Source organism: Bubalus bubalis, chromosome 11 (assembly GCF_019923935.1).
Source record: "Bubalus bubalis isolate 160015118507 breed Murrah chromosome 11, NDDB_SH_1, whole genome shotgun sequence".
Taxonomy (NCBI): Eukaryota; Metazoa; Chordata; class Mammalia; order Artiodactyla; family Bovidae; genus Bubalus; species Bubalus bubalis.
The window spans coordinates 82,028,168-82,043,284 of NC_059167.1; the positions used below are offsets into that span (position 1 = coordinate 82,028,168).

Consider the following 15,117-nt stretch of genomic DNA (forward strand, 5'->3'; position numbering starts at 1 on the left):
AACTAAGGTCTCAGCCAGGAGAACATTCACACCTGGGAAACAGCCAGGAGAGGAATGCCTACAACCTAAGCTGTTCAAGTTTAGGAAGTGACTTGGCAAGTCCCTCACTGCTTCTGAGATCTTTCTTCCCCATCGACCTGTGGTGGCTCCGAGGCCACCTCACACCCGTTCACCATAGGCCTTGGGCTGGGCACAAAAGTAGACCAACCACTTGCTGCTCCGTGGGATTCGGAAAAAGGCTTAGGTCTAACTGCAAGTCAGGTGCCCTAAACAGGGCCTGGCGATTGCCCTTGTCATGACGCAACCTCCTCGGCTAGTTGAAGCACCCTTGTTACCAGGCTCGGTGCTTGGAGTCTCCTCCCCACTCATTGGTCCATGGGGAAGCACCTCGGAGGCACCCCTGTTACCCCGGCGAGGATGAGAGCCCATTGGTCCGGACACCTCACAATCCCTCCCCCCTCCCCCCACCGCCTGCAGGGTTCGTCCCATTGGTTCGCTGCCTGCCTCGGGAGCCCCCTGTTGCCTCGGACTAGGCTACTTAGCGCCCCGAACAGAGCGCCCCCAAGTTGACCCTGTTCCCCATTGGCTGCTCTGGAGACCGCGCCATCTAATGAGGAGCAAAGTGCAAAGCACCAGAGCACGGGCTCCCCGCGGCGGGATCTAGGCTGCAGGAGCAGGCCGGCAGTGGCCGAAGCTGCGCAACAGTCAGCTGCCGGGCCTATCTGCAGAGGACAACCGTTCTCTTTCGGACCGGGCCTGGGCTGTAGCTCGGACCCTCTTCCTTCGCGAATCTTTGCATCTCCAACCTGGAACCCAACCTGCAAGGCTCCCGTTAAGTTCGAAGCACCCACGTGGTGTGCAGACTGGCTCAGGGCTGACGTATATCCAGTCTGTGTCTCCATTTACTTATCCCCTTAATCATTTATCCACCCATACATAGTTCATCGGTTCCTTTATTTGGCATTCTGGGTCCACCTGCCACGCTACCTGTCCACATCCTTCTCTCCAACGGTTTGGGAAATTCTGTACCCTGAAGAATTTGGATTGACCTCTGAACGGAAGTGGTGTAGACGAGGGTGAAACCCTGGAGGGACCATGTTCTATTATCCCAATGTGCTTCAGCGCCACACCGGCTGCTTCGCCACCATCTGGTAAGGGCGGGCCTGGCCAGGGTAGGTGCTCCGGGAGGGACACCCAGGGGTCCCAACCTGAGGGCTCCCCCTCCCTCTACACCCCTCATTCTTCTTCCAGGCTGGCAGCGACGCGGGGCTGCCGGTTGGTGAAGCGCGAATACCTGAACGTTAATGTGGTGAAGACCTGGTAAGGTCCATAAAGAGTGGCCCAGGGCTGGGGTGGGTTAGCAGATGGACTGAGCTGGGCAAGGCTGTAGGTCTTTGGTGCAGTGGTGATGGGGGGCATTGTTCCCCCAGCGAGGAAATCCTCAATTACGTGCTGGTGCGAGTTGAGCCCCCGCTGCCGGGTGCACCGCGGCCCCGCTTCTCGCTCTACCTCTCAGCGCAGCTCCAGATTGGCGTCATCCGGGTCTACTCTCAACAATGCCAGTACCTTGTAGGTAAGGCTGGAAGGCTTGGATGTAGAGCAGTGCCGAGTGGTCTTCCCCTGGGCGGGCACTGTAGCTTGCCCTCCCTCACCACAGAAGACATCCAGCACATCCTGGAGCGCCTGCACCGGGCACAGCTGCAGATCCGCATTGATATGGTGGAGACTGAACTGTGAGTGCATCCCTGGGGCTGGGACCACCCGGTCTTTGGAAGGGACTTGGCCTCAGTCCTTGACAGCCCACGGTCTCCCTCAGACCCAGCCTGCTGCTGCCTGACCACCTGGCCAGGATGGAGACTCTGGAAGATGCTCCAGACCCCTTTTTTGGGATGATGTCTGTGGAGCCCATGCTGCCTGATCCCTCTGATATCCCTCAGGTAGGTCTCCTCCCCCTCGGACAGCTCAGACTGATGAGCTGACAGTGCAGAGGGGCGTGCTCTTTCTGTGCCAGTCTAGCACCAGGGTTGGGGGGCAGGTGGGGGCCTGCTCCAGCTCTGCCCCACAGGACTCAGTGCAGGGCAGCTGTCATGGTGGGCCTATCCAGACAAGCCTGCTGCACTTATTCAGGACCAACCTAGAGGCAGTTTTTATCTTCACACCATTCCTAGAACCGAGGCCCCAGTCCAGGCCCTCTGTCCCTCGGCACTGGGTTTTCCATGTCCTTGTCCATCCACTCCTAACACCCCTACAGCTTAGACAAGCTTTTATTGAAGTGTAGTTGATGTACAGCATTGTGCTAGTCTCAGCAGCACAGCATCCTTTGTGCTGGCTTTTGCTGGGGTCATACACAAACTTATCTCCCCACTAGACAATATCCTCAAGATCAAGGATCTTTTGTTTCCTCTGTCCCTGACAACACTTGACCCCAGGAAGCAGTACTTCTTTCACAAAGTGACCCAGGCTATATGATTGGGCGCAGGCAGGAATGTGAGGAAGGGGAGCTGAAGGTGAGCGGGTTCAGCCTGCTGTCAGTGCCACAGGATTAGGCATAAAGGGGTGTCACTGTCCATTGTCTGCATAAGGTTGTGAAAGTGGGGGAGCGGGGCACTGAAGCTGAATCCGGTCTTTTGTTCCCATTCCTTTCCAAAGGTTCGACACCTTCTAGAGGCCGTGACCCCAGAGAAAGTTCCTGAAGAGATCCCTCCTGAAGTCCCCGTAGAGCCTCGGAAGCCAGGTGAGCAGAGACCCTTCTTTCTGGTGAGAGGCAGAGGAACGCCCAAGGGCCGAAGAAATAAAACTGTTTTTGAGCTTCTTTCAGGAGCAAGGCCTTGGGAAGGGCACTACAAGATTCTTACAAGATTGGAATTATTATGCCCATTTTACAGATGAGGAAAGTGAAGTCCATAGTGGTTAAGCAATGTGCCTTGGGTCAGACTGCCAGTGACTGGCCAGGGCCTGACTAGAACCCAGGTTGGCTTGACTCTAGAGTCTGTTTTTGCCTTACATACATGGGTGTGGGGACTTGAAAAAAAACAGAGGCTGTGTGACTTCCCTCCCCCTCCAGAAAGGATTCGGGTCAGCCCTGAAGCCATCACGATCCGGGAGGCAGAGCCCATACGTATGCTGCGGATCGAGGTGAGCTGTCCCCCTGCACACAGAGCCCAAGGCCTGAGTCCTGCGTCTGATGGCCCAGGCCCCCTGTACCAGCTCCTTCTGCCTCCAGAGTCCTGCCTTCTTGCCTCCGTTTCTCTACCCCTTCCCCCGATGCCTGAGTACCCATAGGCTTCCTCAGCCTGGCCTGGCCTGGCCCTGTGGCATGTCTCTCAGACAGAAATGAAATTGTCACCTCTCCTGACAGGGTGAACTGGACCTCCCAGAAATCAGCCGCCGAGAATTGGACCTGCTGATTGCTGAGGAGGAGGAAGCCATCTTGTTAGAGGAACGTCGGCTAGGTAGGACCCACCTGGCAGTGGACAGTCAGACCCCAGGCACTGGCCATCTGGGCCGGGAAATGTTCACATCTCTTCTGTGTTCTAAGCTTGATCCTCTCTTCACAGAATTAAAAGAGGAGCCCTGGGCCCCAGAGCGGGAGATCACAGTACCCCCGCCCTCGCCTTTAGCTCTTGTAGGGTAAGGGCAGGAGCCCCGGGCCAGGTGGGGGTCAGCGCTGGGAGGGTGTTTTCATCCTCTTGCCCATTTCCCCTCAGGTTGGAGGAGGTAGCAGAGCCACTTCCCAGCGAGGTCCTGGCCCCGGAGGAGCTGAAGCCGGTAGGCTGGGAGCCGGAGGTCCCACTTCCCGGTGAGTACCCACTAAACCAGGGTCCTTCCTGGGGGTCCTGGCACAGCTGCTGCAGACAACACCCTGTAATCCAACTTGCTGAAGGGAGGACCCTCTAGCTTCTCACCTGGGTGGCTTTGAGGGCAAAAGGTGTGGACCTAGACTGTTGTTGCAGAGGTGACGCCCCCGCCGGAGCTGCGTCCGCCACCCATCCCAGTCAGCCCTGAGGTGAGTGGTGCCCCTCCACACCGCCTCTGCCAGAGCTCCTCACCCATTTTGTTTCCTCAAGGCCCCTGCTGGCTTCCACAGGCCTTTGTGCAAGTTTGTACAAGGTAGCCTGGTCCACACCCCATTTTATCCAGCCTAAACTTCCCAGATGGGAACCTCATACAGTGGGGGCTGCACCCCCTCCGAGTCCCCACCCAAGCCCTTCACCAGGGCACCTCTAGGGATTGGGAGTGTGGGGCCTATTTACAGTCCACCAGGACCTCAGGAAAAAGAGTAATGGGTAGCCTTGCCCCCACCTCCCCTCCCCATTCAGTGGAGGCCCCCAGTCCCCCCACCTCCCAGGGGCCCACCAGCTCGCCGTCGCCGCCGCCAGTTATTATTCTGGGACGAAGAGACTCAGATCTCCCGGAAAGAATTCCAGGAACAACTGCAAACCAGAGCCCACTGCAGGGAGTGTGTGAGTACACCCCAGGCTCTGGAGGGGTGGAGGGAGGCAGGTGCATGCTGGGCCATCTAAACTCCTGGGGGAATCTTGAGAACAGTCCCCAAAACGCATGGGTTGGGGAGCTGCCCATGCACCACTTCATGACCCTGCCTAGCACATCCAAGGGCATCAGTTGAAAATCTTTTTAACAATGAGCAGAGCAGGCAGGTGCATGAGCCTGGAAGAGCTGGAAGGCCAGAGGCCTTGGAACAAGGCATTACAGGTGAAGGGCCATGGCTCCTTCCTAACCAGTTTTCTGGCCTTCTCTGCACACAGCCAATGGTCCAGCCTCCTGAGAGGATGATCAGGACCCCTGTGGAGTTGTTCCGAAACCCGACTTACTGTGAGGAGTGATGGGAGCTGGTGTAGGGGATCCTCCACATCCCTATTCCTCACACCTCAACCCCCTCCCTGCTGTCCCTCTCCTCAGCTGGCTGGCTACCCCCAGAACTGCTGGCTTTCTGGACCCACTGTGCCCAGCCACCTCCAAGGGCACTAAGGCGAAGGCTGCCTGAGGAGCTAGAAGAGGCTGAGAGGGAGGCAGCGGCTGAGGAGGAAAGGAGAAAGGCTGAGACTCCAAGCGATATTGAGGTAGCGGTCCCCTCAGTCCTTCCTGGAGCCCCGTCTGCTCTGACTAAAATCCCACAGGCCGCCTTCTGCCCACATGAGCCAACGGGCCTGCCTTACCCCTGCCCCAGGTGTGATGCCTGGGGCCTTAGTTCTCTTTCTCTCATCCCCAGCTCCTGAGGGAGGCCCAGGAGCCCAGTGGGCCCCTCATGGTATCTTCTGGTAAGTACCTGGAGAAGGGGCAATGGAGACCACCACTCTAACCACTGTCCTGGGAAAGTGGAGCCCCAATTGCTGACAGTTCTTGTCAGTGCATTTAACATAAGGACTCACAGACTGATTATCTTCATTCCCCTCCCTGCCAAGTGCCGTTAACAAGTCACTGCCTGCTCTGGCACCCAGCTGAGCCAGGTGACCCCAAATCCTGACTGCTCAGATGCACACAGACCTGCTCAAGACACTCCCCTTTCCCTGACAGAGATCTCCCTGGAAGTAGCTGAGGAGGAGAAGTCCCGCATCAGCCTCGTGCCCCCAGAAGAGCGGTTGTGAGCAGCGGCCTGCCCGCAGCCCTGGCCAGGAGGGGCAAGCAGTGGGATGGGGCTGTCACCGCTGCCTCCTCCCCTGCTCCGCCCAACTCGTGTGTTCTTCTAGGGCCTGGGTGGAGGCGGAGCAGCCAGAGGCCCCTGCGCTGCCCGTGGTGCCTGAGCTCCCAGAGGTGCCCGTGGAGCTGCCCGCGGAGCTGCCCCCAGAGCCCGAGCTGCTCTCGCTGGAGGCTGTGCACAGGTACCAGGAAGGACGTCCCTCCATGGGTGGCCGGGCTGCGGCCTCACCTGACGGTTCTTGGTTCTTAACCACAGGGCAGTGGCGCGGGAGCTGCAGGCCGACAGGGAGCCCGACTTCAGCAGCCTGGTGCCACCTCTCAGCCCCCGCAGGATGGCCGCCCGCGTCTTCTACCTGCTCCTGGGTGAGTGAGGAGTGTGTGCGCCCACGCGGAGGGTGGGGAGCGGACACACAGGCCAGAGGCTGTGGTAGCGACTCCTCTGACCCGCCCCCTCCTCCTCTGTTGACCAGTGCTTGCCGCGCAGCAGATCCTTCGTGTGAAACAAGAAGAGCCATATGGGCGCCTCCTGATCCAGCCAGGGCCCCGATTCCACGACAGTTAAGAGCCAATTTACAAAGCTGCCAGGCAACCAACTACATTAAACTGTGTCCTTTTGAACGTGTATCTCTGTCCTTCCTGCTCCTAGAGCTACCGTTCAAGAAGAAAATAAATGCCTTTATTACAGAATGGTGTCACGACTCTGTATTGTCCCACAGCTCCAGCCCTAGGAGACACCCGTGTAAGGCAGCAAGTAAGGCTGGGACTCCAAGTGGGTATAAGGCCCAGGCCCAGAATCTTTGGTAAGGCTTGAGGTGGAACTGGGCTGAGAGCTGCTCTTGGGCCTGGGCAGGCTTTGTTCTCTCCAGCCCAGCTGCAGCCCAGTCTAGGTGAGGCCCAGGGCGGCCTGGAGCTCCTGGGCCTCGTCGCCCGGCAGGGAGCCCAGTGCTGAACGGAAGCTGTCGGTGTGCTGCTTGGCCAAGAACGTGAGGAGAAGCAGCAGCGCCGCCTTGGTGTCTGAGTGGAGAGTGAAGAGGGAGACGTCTGGGGAGGACTGGCCCCCAACCCTAGCTGCCCCAGGCCCTCCAAGCCCTGCTGCTCCCCGCCTCCCCCCAGCCCTGCCCACAACTGCCATCCTCACCTGATGGGATCTTGTTCTCTGCCTGGATGAGGCTGTAAATACGAAGGAGCTCTGGAGCCACGTCTACAACCTGTGGGAAAAGATGGGCCAACTAAGGGGAAGGAGAACCTCTGGGCCCCAGCACTGGGCTGGGCAGCAGGAGCCCTGGAGAGGCAGCCTCCCACCTGAGCTGTTTGAGCCTGACACTGATTAACAGACATCCCAAACAACTGTGAACCCTGAGAAGGACCCATGAAACAGGGTAGTAGTAATTTTGCAGGGGGAGGAGGGGTGGCAGGAGGATGCGATTGTGACCACAGATAACTGACATCCTGGCCTCAAGACCAACAGGAGCTCCGATACTCAGGAGCTCCACTAACACAGTCTCTGAACGTGCAAGACAGGGGTGATAGACATGGGAGCACTGGGGCATGGTTCCAGAGCTAGCCACTTGGTTCAGACAAGTTGTATTCAGAAAGCAGAGCTGCTCCGATTAGAATGGGAGGCGAGGTGGCCCAGAGGAACCAGGCTTCATGGAGCACAGTCTGAAAGAGCCCTGGTCTAGGCAATCAGTTTATGAAAGCTGGGATTTCTGGCTCAGAACAGAGGATAGAAACAAAGGCTCCCTGAGGAAAAATGCTACGTGGTGAGAGGAAGCCCCTTCTCTCGTATTAAAGTCCTGGCTGCCAATCCTGGCATACTAATGAGAAAGCTGAGAAGGGCAGCTTCAACTGACGCTAACTCTGCCCATCAATGAGACTGGAGCATCAAGCCCCTTGCAAAGGCTCCAATATCGGGGTTACCTGGTCAGGGCTGCTCTGGTACAGGAAGCTGAAGAGGTGCCCCATGGTGACCCACTCCTCCAGGTCTTCCTTCAGTGGCAGGGCGTGCAGCAGGGGGGCCAGCACCTGGACACATGGAAGACTTTGGCCCCTGGCCCCACACGCTCTGCAGCAGGGTCCCTGGCCTTGCCTGATGCCCCCCAACCTTACCTGGGGCTCCGGTTTCCTAGTGGGACTGGCTATCAGCAGGCGGGCAAGCGCCCCACAGATGTTGTCATGGACACGATCATGGCGTTCTCGAGCCAGGAGGGGCAGCAGGAGCCCCAGCAGTTTGGGGAAGTGTCTGGTCCAAAGTCAAGGAACAGGCACAGGGGCAGACCGCTCTCCTCCCGAACCCCGGGGCCACACTCCCAACCGCATTCAGGCCCCCGCCTCCTGCAAACTGAGGATACTCCTGGGCAGGGCGACCCCCGTGCTCTGCCAGCACGCCCAGTCCAAAGACGGCATTACTTCGTACCTCGGGGTCTGCCTCCCGGGAGGCACTCAACAGCACGGGGAACAGCCGGGACACAAACTGGGCCGATGCGGCACCCAGGCCTTGAATGGACTCCGCCAGTGTTCCCACTGCAAAAGACTTCTCTGCCACTGTGCAGCCCTGCTTCTGGTGAGGGGAGGAGTGCAAGTCAGCCAGATAGGGGAGGAGAGCACTGGGGCCCGGGAGGAACAGGGTTGGAAGAGAACAGAGCACTCACCGTCTTGCAGAGCAGTAATGGCAAGAAGCCAGCAAAGAAGGGGGCAAAGGCATCTCCCCCAGCCGCAGCTGCCAGGGCAGGGATGGCCTCGCCAGCATGCTCCAGCAACATGGCATCGTATTCAGCCTATGGGGCCAGGTCAGACGCTGGAGTGCCAGGGCCAGCTCTGAGCCTGGGACCAGCTCCCATCGCGCTCCTCGGCAACTGCAGGTGGTCTCCCCTGAGGGCTGCCCTTGGTCGACAGGACTGGGGGCCCCTCCCAAGCTAGGTTGGTTTGCAGCCCAGCCTTTCCTCTTTCCTGGTTCTCCTATCCCCATCCATTGATCCAAGCTGCCCCAAATCCCCACCGCCAGGAAGCCTTCCCTGAATCTCCACTGCCTCGGTGGGGGCAGGGTTGGTTGTTCAGAGCCACTAGCAATCTTTGAGCAGCCCCTGTACCCCCAGGCCAAGGCCAAGTGCACTGTCCACCCTGCCCCGTGGAGATGACCTGGTCCCAGTGTGCACCCGAAGCTCTCACCTGGTCCTCCTCCTCCTCCTCCTCCTCCTCATCAGCATCCTGACAGGCTGTCTGTGGGAAAGGGCGCTCAGCTCGGTCTGGGCTCTCCAGCCCCTTCCCAGCTCCATGGGGTGGAAGGAGGGGGATGTCTCTGACTAGCCCCACCCGGGGCCGGGCCACCTCCTCACCGCGCAGCCTGCTGCCCTCCTCACCTTCCTTTGCAGCACAGCTTTGAGCGCCTGGCAAAGCTCAGCAAGCCGCCCGGGGGGCTGCAGTGCCAGACCCCCACAGCTGCGCAACACCGCCGTCAGGGCCTCCAGCACGGCCATCACCACCTGGCGCTCCCGCTCCCCGTTCACCGCCTGCAGGTAGGATGGCACCACCCGGGCCAGGGCGGCCTGCAGAGCTGGGGACACGATCGGCTGAAGCCCTGGTCAGGCCCTGCCCCTTTCCCCACCCACCCCATTTCCAGGGACCCTGGCCTCCCCTTCTCACCAGCAGTGTTGGATTCCGAGGGGCAGCTTTGACAGGCTTTGTGCAGTGCACAGCAGAGCTGACCCAGGGCCTCGTGGGCTGCCTTCCGCACGCTCAGGTGAGGGCACTGCAGCATGAGGGGGGGCAGGTCGTGCACGCTGTGTGCAGGGCCCACCTGAGCACTCTGGCCCTGCTCACCGGCCCACTGGCCCACTCACCTCCAGCAGTTTGAACACTTCTTCAAAGACAGTCTCCATGTAGGGAAGGAAGGCAACGCTGTGACAGACAGACAGACACACCATGGAGAAGAGGGTTCCAGGTGGGGTTCCCAGTGCTGGGGAAGGGCTGATGCCCACCTGGTATTCACAGAGATCTCCCCCAGGGCAGCACAGGTGTCTTCCTTCTCATCAAAGAAGGCGTTTCCCACACTGTATCTAGAGGAAGGCAGGCAAGCAGCGGCAATCAATGCCAGGAAGAGCAGAGCTGGCTCTGGGCCCCTGTCTGCGCCAGGACCCCTGGCCCAGAAGGGCAGCTGCCTCACCCTGAGATCTCTGAGTCATCCTCTTCTTCGTCATCCTCCTCCATGAGCTCCTCCTCTTCCTCACCACTGCTCTCATCGTCAAAAAGAAGAAATGAGCGGCTTCCGTCGTACTGAGGCTGGATGGGGAGGCCCAGCAGGGACTTCAGCTCAGGTGGGCCCTGGAGAGAGCTCCCATCCCAGGGGTGGCCTTCCCCCACGGGCCCACACCCTCCCCGACCTTCCACTCACCACAATGCCCTCGGTGGAACGCAGAGACAGCAGCATGAGTGTGGTGATCTGTGGCAGGTGGGGAGCCAGGCTCTCGCCCATTAGCCCTGATAAGGCTGCAAACAGGCTGTACCTGGGAGAGGCAGGTGGAAGCTGTATAGTCCCGCTTGCTGTAGCCAGGCTGGATGGGGGAGCCTGGGGAACCCATGGTCCAGAACGGGAGGTCTGGGGTCTAGGTGGGGGCAGGGTGACGGCTCACTCACGTGCAGCGCCGCAAGTCAGGGTCGTCTACCTGGTCGCACAGGCCCAGCCCCAGCTGGCAGCATTCCTCAGCCAGGGGCCTCATGGGCTCTCCTACTGCCCGCACCAGCACCCCAAGCGTCTCTGCGGAGGCAAGGGCATGGTTAGCACCAGGAGCTCTAGGCTAGAGATGTGCAGGGCCGAGGCTTGGGGAACTAGAGGCAGCTGAGGGGGATTCAGAAACCCCTCCCACCCCTGGGTACAGTGCGAGGGAAGGAAGACACCTGTGCTACCCCAGAGCCCATCTCTGTGAATATCAGGTGAGCATCGGCTCTTCCCTGGCCCCGGGAAATCTGCCAGGAGCCCCTCACTCACCCAGGCTCTGGATCCGAACAGGCTGCAGGTCCTCGTGGCTCGTCAACAGGAACTCCCGCAGGTGCGCCATGATGGTGGGGAAGTAGGGCAGCATGGAGGCCTGGGCAGCCGTGGCTATGGATGGAAGGACAGACTCAGAGCCGGCGGGTGAGCCGGGATACCTGCCACAGGCACGGCGAGTGAGTGAACGGTGAGTGAACCCCGGGCGCCCACCTCCTGCCTCCGACTCACCAATGGCTCCCAGGGCGCTCACAGCCAGCTCCTTGGACCGGGAGCTGCTGGGGGTCCTCAGAGGCTGCAACATACACTCCATAAGCTCCGGAAGGTAGGGCTGCACTTTAGGCCCTGTGGGAAAGGGCACCCTCCAGCAACCAACCAAGGTTCTCATGCCTGCCTCCAGGCCAACCCGCCTTGTGGCCCCACCGCGCCTGTCTCCCTGCCACACCTGCCCCCACCACAGGCAGTGGTTTACGGAGCTGCACATCCTTGCCCTTTTGGCCAAAACCACAGCCCCATCCACTCCCTCACACCCCCAAATGCCCTCACTACCTAGGTTCTCCACGAAGTTCTCCAGGGCATAGCAGGCCTTGGCCAGGTGATGTGTGTGCCCAGGAGGCACTGACTTTAGATAGGCGAGGAGCAGTGGCATCACCTCCCCAGAATAGCTGCTGATGTGAGGCTGCGGGGAGGAGAAAGGGGGTCTGAGTCAGCTTAGCTGCAGGGCACACGTGTAAGTGCTGAGGGCAGCAGGTATGCAGAGGGATGATCTGAGGGGAGGCTGGTTCCTGGGATGGGGCAGGGGGTTGGGGGAGCGGTGGGAACTCTGGAATGGTGGCTGCCCCCTGCGGCCTTGCTGACCTGTAGGTTCTCTGAGAACTGGCCCAGGGCAAAGAGCGCGGCATTGCGCACAACCTGAGACGGGTCCTCCAGGCTCTTGCACACGATCTGCAGCAGCGGGGGCAGCAGTCTGGATGGGGCAGGACAAGAGGATGGAGTCTGAGGGGCAGGCCCTGAGATCCCTGGGCTGAGCCAGGCTGCTGTCTCCCCTGGGAAAACCAAGCTTTCTGTCACCAGACAGTAAGCACCAGCCTCCGGGGTATAGACATTGATCTGCCAGATCAGGATGTTTGAGAGGAAGGGCAGATGCTACTGATGATGAGGCTGAAGCACGAGCGCAGCCCAGGATTGCCGTGGGCGGTGTGGTCCTCCTCACCATGGCCCACCCTCACTACAAGACAGGGGAACAAACACCTCTGCCTGATGTGGTCGCCGGCTCCATCGGAGAGTACCGCCAATACCAGGAGCCCAGCCTTGCGCTGGTATGGGCTCTGGCTCCGCAAGGCCTCTTCCAGCATGGGCATCTAGGGGAGCAGATGGCAGTCTCCTGAGACCCCAGCAAGAGCCTGCCACGCCTACCAGAGCCCAAACATCCTCAGCCTCAGAGGGACTAGGCAAACCTGGGTTTAGGAGCACTGGAAGGACAGAGCCACACTTACCAGCAGGGGACAGAGCTTCTCCGGAGGCAAATGGAGCGCCAGCATGTCCACGACCTGGAACAGGACAGGAAGACCCAGCCGGACTCCATCTCTGTTCTGCGACCTTCTCCAACCACCTCACACCCCAGCCACCAGACCCTCCACATTCATCCCACCTGAACAGCAAAGTGCTTGGGGGTCTCCCCCACCAGCCCAGGATCCAGCTCTTCCTCCTCCACATCCTGGTCCTCAGGATCCAGCTGGCCCAGGGCGGGCTCGGCAGCCATGATGGGGAAAAGGGTGTGCAGCAAGGGTGGCAAGAAGCGATTCTTCAGCAAGGCCTGAAGGGGAAGGATGAAAGGGTGTCCCTGAGAATCTGCTCCCAAGATGGGCTCACATTTAAAATTCTAGCCTTCCAGGCTACAAGGGGTCCAGCAGGAGATTCCCAGTCCCCAAGCCAAGAGCTGGGCTGAGTCCAGGCCAAATCTGGAACACTTTAGCTATGGTATTTTATATATCCCCAGAAGGACAGCAAGCCCCAGGAGTGAGGCAGAGGAGGAGACGGGCGTGGGTTGATATGTGTCAGAAGGCAACTCACCTTGCTCTTGACTTTGACCAAGAAAGTGAGGCAGCAAAGAATACGCACACGTATTGCATCTCCCAGGGCCACGTTTTTAGCCACCTGCCCAGAGACCAGCTCGAGTCAGAAACAGGCAAGGAAGCTCCCAGCAGAACAAGCAGCAAGGACAGTGCCGACCCCAGGCTCACCTCCAGGCAGAATGTGAGGACCTCTGAGAGGTGCGAGGTAATGATGGGCACCTCTGACTCCAGCAATTCATCCAAGGCCTCCATGGCCTCACAGGCTTTTGCCTACCAAACAGAGAAGTCACAGGCTTATTATGCTCTTCTTTAGTGGATCAGGCTGAACACTCCTGCAACTTTCCTCCTTCCAACAGAGCTCCCACCCAAATGTCCTTACTTCATCTATGGGGATCAGAGTTTGCACGGCCACGATGAGCTTGGGCACCAACATCCGCGCAAGAGGCTGGAGGACACAAGATGAGATGAATCACAGACAGCATGACACAGCCTAATCTCCAGCCTCAGAAACTGGCAGCTTCCTCAAAGTCTGGACATAGGAGAAGTCCAGGGACAGCCACCCACAGAATCCCCTCTCAACTGTTAGGCAGAACAAAAACCAGGGAAAGAATCTCAAGTAGATCTGCATCCGCTAGGGGAAGGACACGAAAGCCCGAGGACAGGAACCAAGGAAGGTAAGGGCCCACATCTCACCACATCATCAATGCCGAGGTAAGGGGCCATGGTGGTCAGAGTGCGCAGGGAATAGAAGAGGAGCCCAGGAGAGCCCACCTCACCAAGGTTCTCATTCAGAAGTCGAAGAAGCTCCCGGTGGTGGGGTCGGAAGGCCTCGGGTCGGGAGGTCACCACCACACTTAGAAGCAAAAGCCCCATCTGCTCAGGAAGAAGGATTGAGAGGGAAAAGCTTAGAGTCTATCCAGCCTCTGGGTCCCTTCCTCCCACCAACCATGTGACAGTACCTCTCTCTCCGGGATGTGGGGGCTGTGTGTGCTGTGCTGAAGAAGCTGCAGGAGCTGAGGCCAGGCCTCCAGGCCTTCTTTTCGAAAAATGGCAGCTGAGAGCTGGGCCAGGCTAAGACTCACAGAATGCCTGCAAACAGGAGAGACACCCCACCCTATATCACCCTCCAACTCCCCTTCTGTGCACAATGGCTCTGTCTCCCTAGGACGGCCAGGAGAGAAACCTCCAGGTGTGTGCACATGGTCTCCGCCAAGTTGGGACACAGAAGATGGCAACTCAGAAACAAGAAGCGTGGTGAGGTTGACCTCATATTGAATTTCAGTTCCATTCTTCGACTCGAGTTTGCCAGACCATCACAGCCCACTCTCAAGAACTTTAGTCTTTAATACATCCTGAGAAAAATTCTTCCTCCACTCTTGATCTAGAACCAAAGTCCCTGCCCCCCAAGACCCAGCCTAGAGCTGAAAAAGAAGTTACAAAACCGGAGGTCTCAGCCTGGAGTCAGTTAGAACCCCGGGAGGGGGCAGGTAAGCACTTACTCTGTCTCTCTCTGGAGGACCGTCAGGACCAAGGACTTGATGCTGGAACACAGGTGGCAGAAGATTGGTACCCAGGAGCCGCCTCAGTCTGGCCCCGCCCCGCCCCTGGCCCAACCCACCTCTCCCGTTGCTCTGCCGCCAGCCGACGCCAGCGGGTGCTCAGTCGTCTGCGGGTCAGCACGGCCGCGAACTGGCGGATCTGGGACAAGGAAGCAGATACGTGAGGGGCCGGGCCGGGACGAGGAAGCAGGCGTTTGGGGGTTCGGGGAAGGACGAGGAAGCGGGCGTGTGAGGACCGGGGCACGAAGATGCTGAGCGGATGGCCGAGGGCAGGAGCTAGGACTTGACATGTGGCGTACTATAGCTCAGCGGGAAGGGCCAGAAGCCTCACCTGAGGGTCGCCCGCTGAGGCCAGGAGGTCGCAGAGCGCGGACAGGGAGGCGGGGTCCCGAAGAGCGATCTGGAGCTGCTCGGTGGCCTGGGAAGAGCCTGAGGGTCAGAGTCGGGCCGTTCCCGCAATCCCCTACTCGCCCTGGCCCGGTCCCGCCTGCCCCGTACCCGACGGATGCGCTCGGTGTCCGGCAGCAGCAGCTCCCGCAGGATCTGTTCCAGGCCGGCGGGCTCCATGGCAGCAGCGGAGCCGCGGCTGCGGACCGGGAGGGGGGAGGGACAGCACGTGGAGGCTCTGAAACCCGCTTCCGGCGGAAAGGGCGTTGCTCCGCGCCCCTCTCGTCACCAGGGTGATTCAACTCGCTTCCAGCGGAGTTCGGGCTCCACCACTTCCGTTGGGCCGAGCGCCGGCTGAGCCGCGGAAACAGGGCCCTGGTAATATAAGTTCCCCCAGCGGACACTTCCAAAGCACCGCGGAGAATTCCAGTTCCGTGCATTTCGCGGACGACCC

The 15,117-nt window shown here is 59.5% G+C and overlaps 2 protein-coding genes across 2 annotated transcripts; one reads left to right on the forward strand and one right to left on the reverse strand.

Moving 5' to 3' along the window:
• Window positions 1–510: 510 nt before the first annotated feature.
• REC8 (REC8 meiotic recombination protein) lies at window positions 511–6,345 on the forward strand. The gene is made up of 19 exons (XM_025296139.3): window positions 511–1,151; window positions 1,252–1,320; window positions 1,431–1,573; window positions 1,658–1,733; window positions 1,817–1,937; window positions 2,650–2,734; window positions 3,065–3,135; window positions 3,359–3,452; window positions 3,558–3,630; window positions 3,708–3,799; window positions 3,954–4,006; window positions 4,320–4,463; window positions 4,767–4,833; window positions 4,921–5,081; window positions 5,231–5,279; window positions 5,536–5,602; window positions 5,709–5,840; window positions 5,915–6,021; window positions 6,129–6,345. The coding sequence occupies exons 1-19, from the start codon at window positions 1,096–1,098 to the stop codon at window positions 6,218–6,220; spliced, it is 1,752 nt and encodes a 583-aa protein (XP_025151924.3). The 5' UTR covers window positions 511–1,095; the 3' UTR covers window positions 6,221–6,345.
• Window positions 6,313–15,039, reverse strand: IPO4 (importin 4). Its single transcript, XM_006043287.4, has 30 exons — window positions 14,775–15,039; window positions 14,608–14,694; window positions 14,336–14,415; window positions 14,217–14,258; window positions 13,677–13,806; window positions 13,411–13,590; window positions 13,097–13,162; window positions 12,886–12,987; window positions 12,716–12,799; window positions 12,294–12,458; window positions 12,139–12,192; window positions 11,894–12,003; window positions 11,501–11,609; window positions 11,192–11,321; window positions 10,874–10,987; window positions 10,643–10,756; window positions 10,291–10,411; window positions 10,049–10,160; window positions 9,821–9,936; window positions 9,636–9,713; window positions 9,498–9,555; window positions 9,301–9,406; window positions 9,018–9,211; window positions 8,827–8,877; window positions 8,310–8,435; window positions 8,010–8,218; window positions 7,768–7,900; window positions 7,579–7,683; window positions 6,797–6,866; window positions 6,313–6,672 (listed from the first exon to the last, which is right to left on the reverse strand). The coding sequence occupies exons 1-30, from the start codon at window positions 14,841–14,843 to the stop codon at window positions 6,542–6,544; spliced, it is 3,246 nt and encodes a 1,081-aa protein (XP_006043349.3). The 5' UTR covers window positions 14,844–15,039; the 3' UTR covers window positions 6,313–6,541.
• Between the last annotated feature and the right edge of the window lie 78 nt (window positions 15,040–15,117).

Coding starts and splice junctions, on each gene's coding strand:
- IPO4 (XM_006043287.4), bottom strand. CDS start 14,843: ATGGAGCCCGCCGGCCTGGAACAGATCCTGCGGGAGCTGCTGCTGCCG. Junction 12,004..12,138: donor AGAAGCTCTGTCCCCTGCTG/GTAAGTGTGGCT, acceptor CTGCTCCCCTAG/ATGCCCATGCTGGAAGAGGC. Junction 9,407..9,497: donor AAGTGTTCAAACTGCTGGAG/GTGAGTGGGCCA, acceptor CTCATGCTGCAG/TGCCCTCACCTGAGCGTGCG.
- REC8 (XM_025296139.3), top strand. CDS start 1,096: ATGTTCTATTATCCCAATGTGCTTCAGCGCCACACCGGCTGCTTCGCC. Junction 3,136..3,358: donor TACGTATGCTGCGGATCGAG/GTGAGCTGTCCC, acceptor CTCTCCTGACAG/GGTGAACTGGACCTCCCAGA. Junction 5,280..5,535: donor GCCCCTCATGGTATCTTCTG/GTAAGTACCTGG, acceptor TTTCCCTGACAG/AGATCTCCCTGGAAGTAGCT.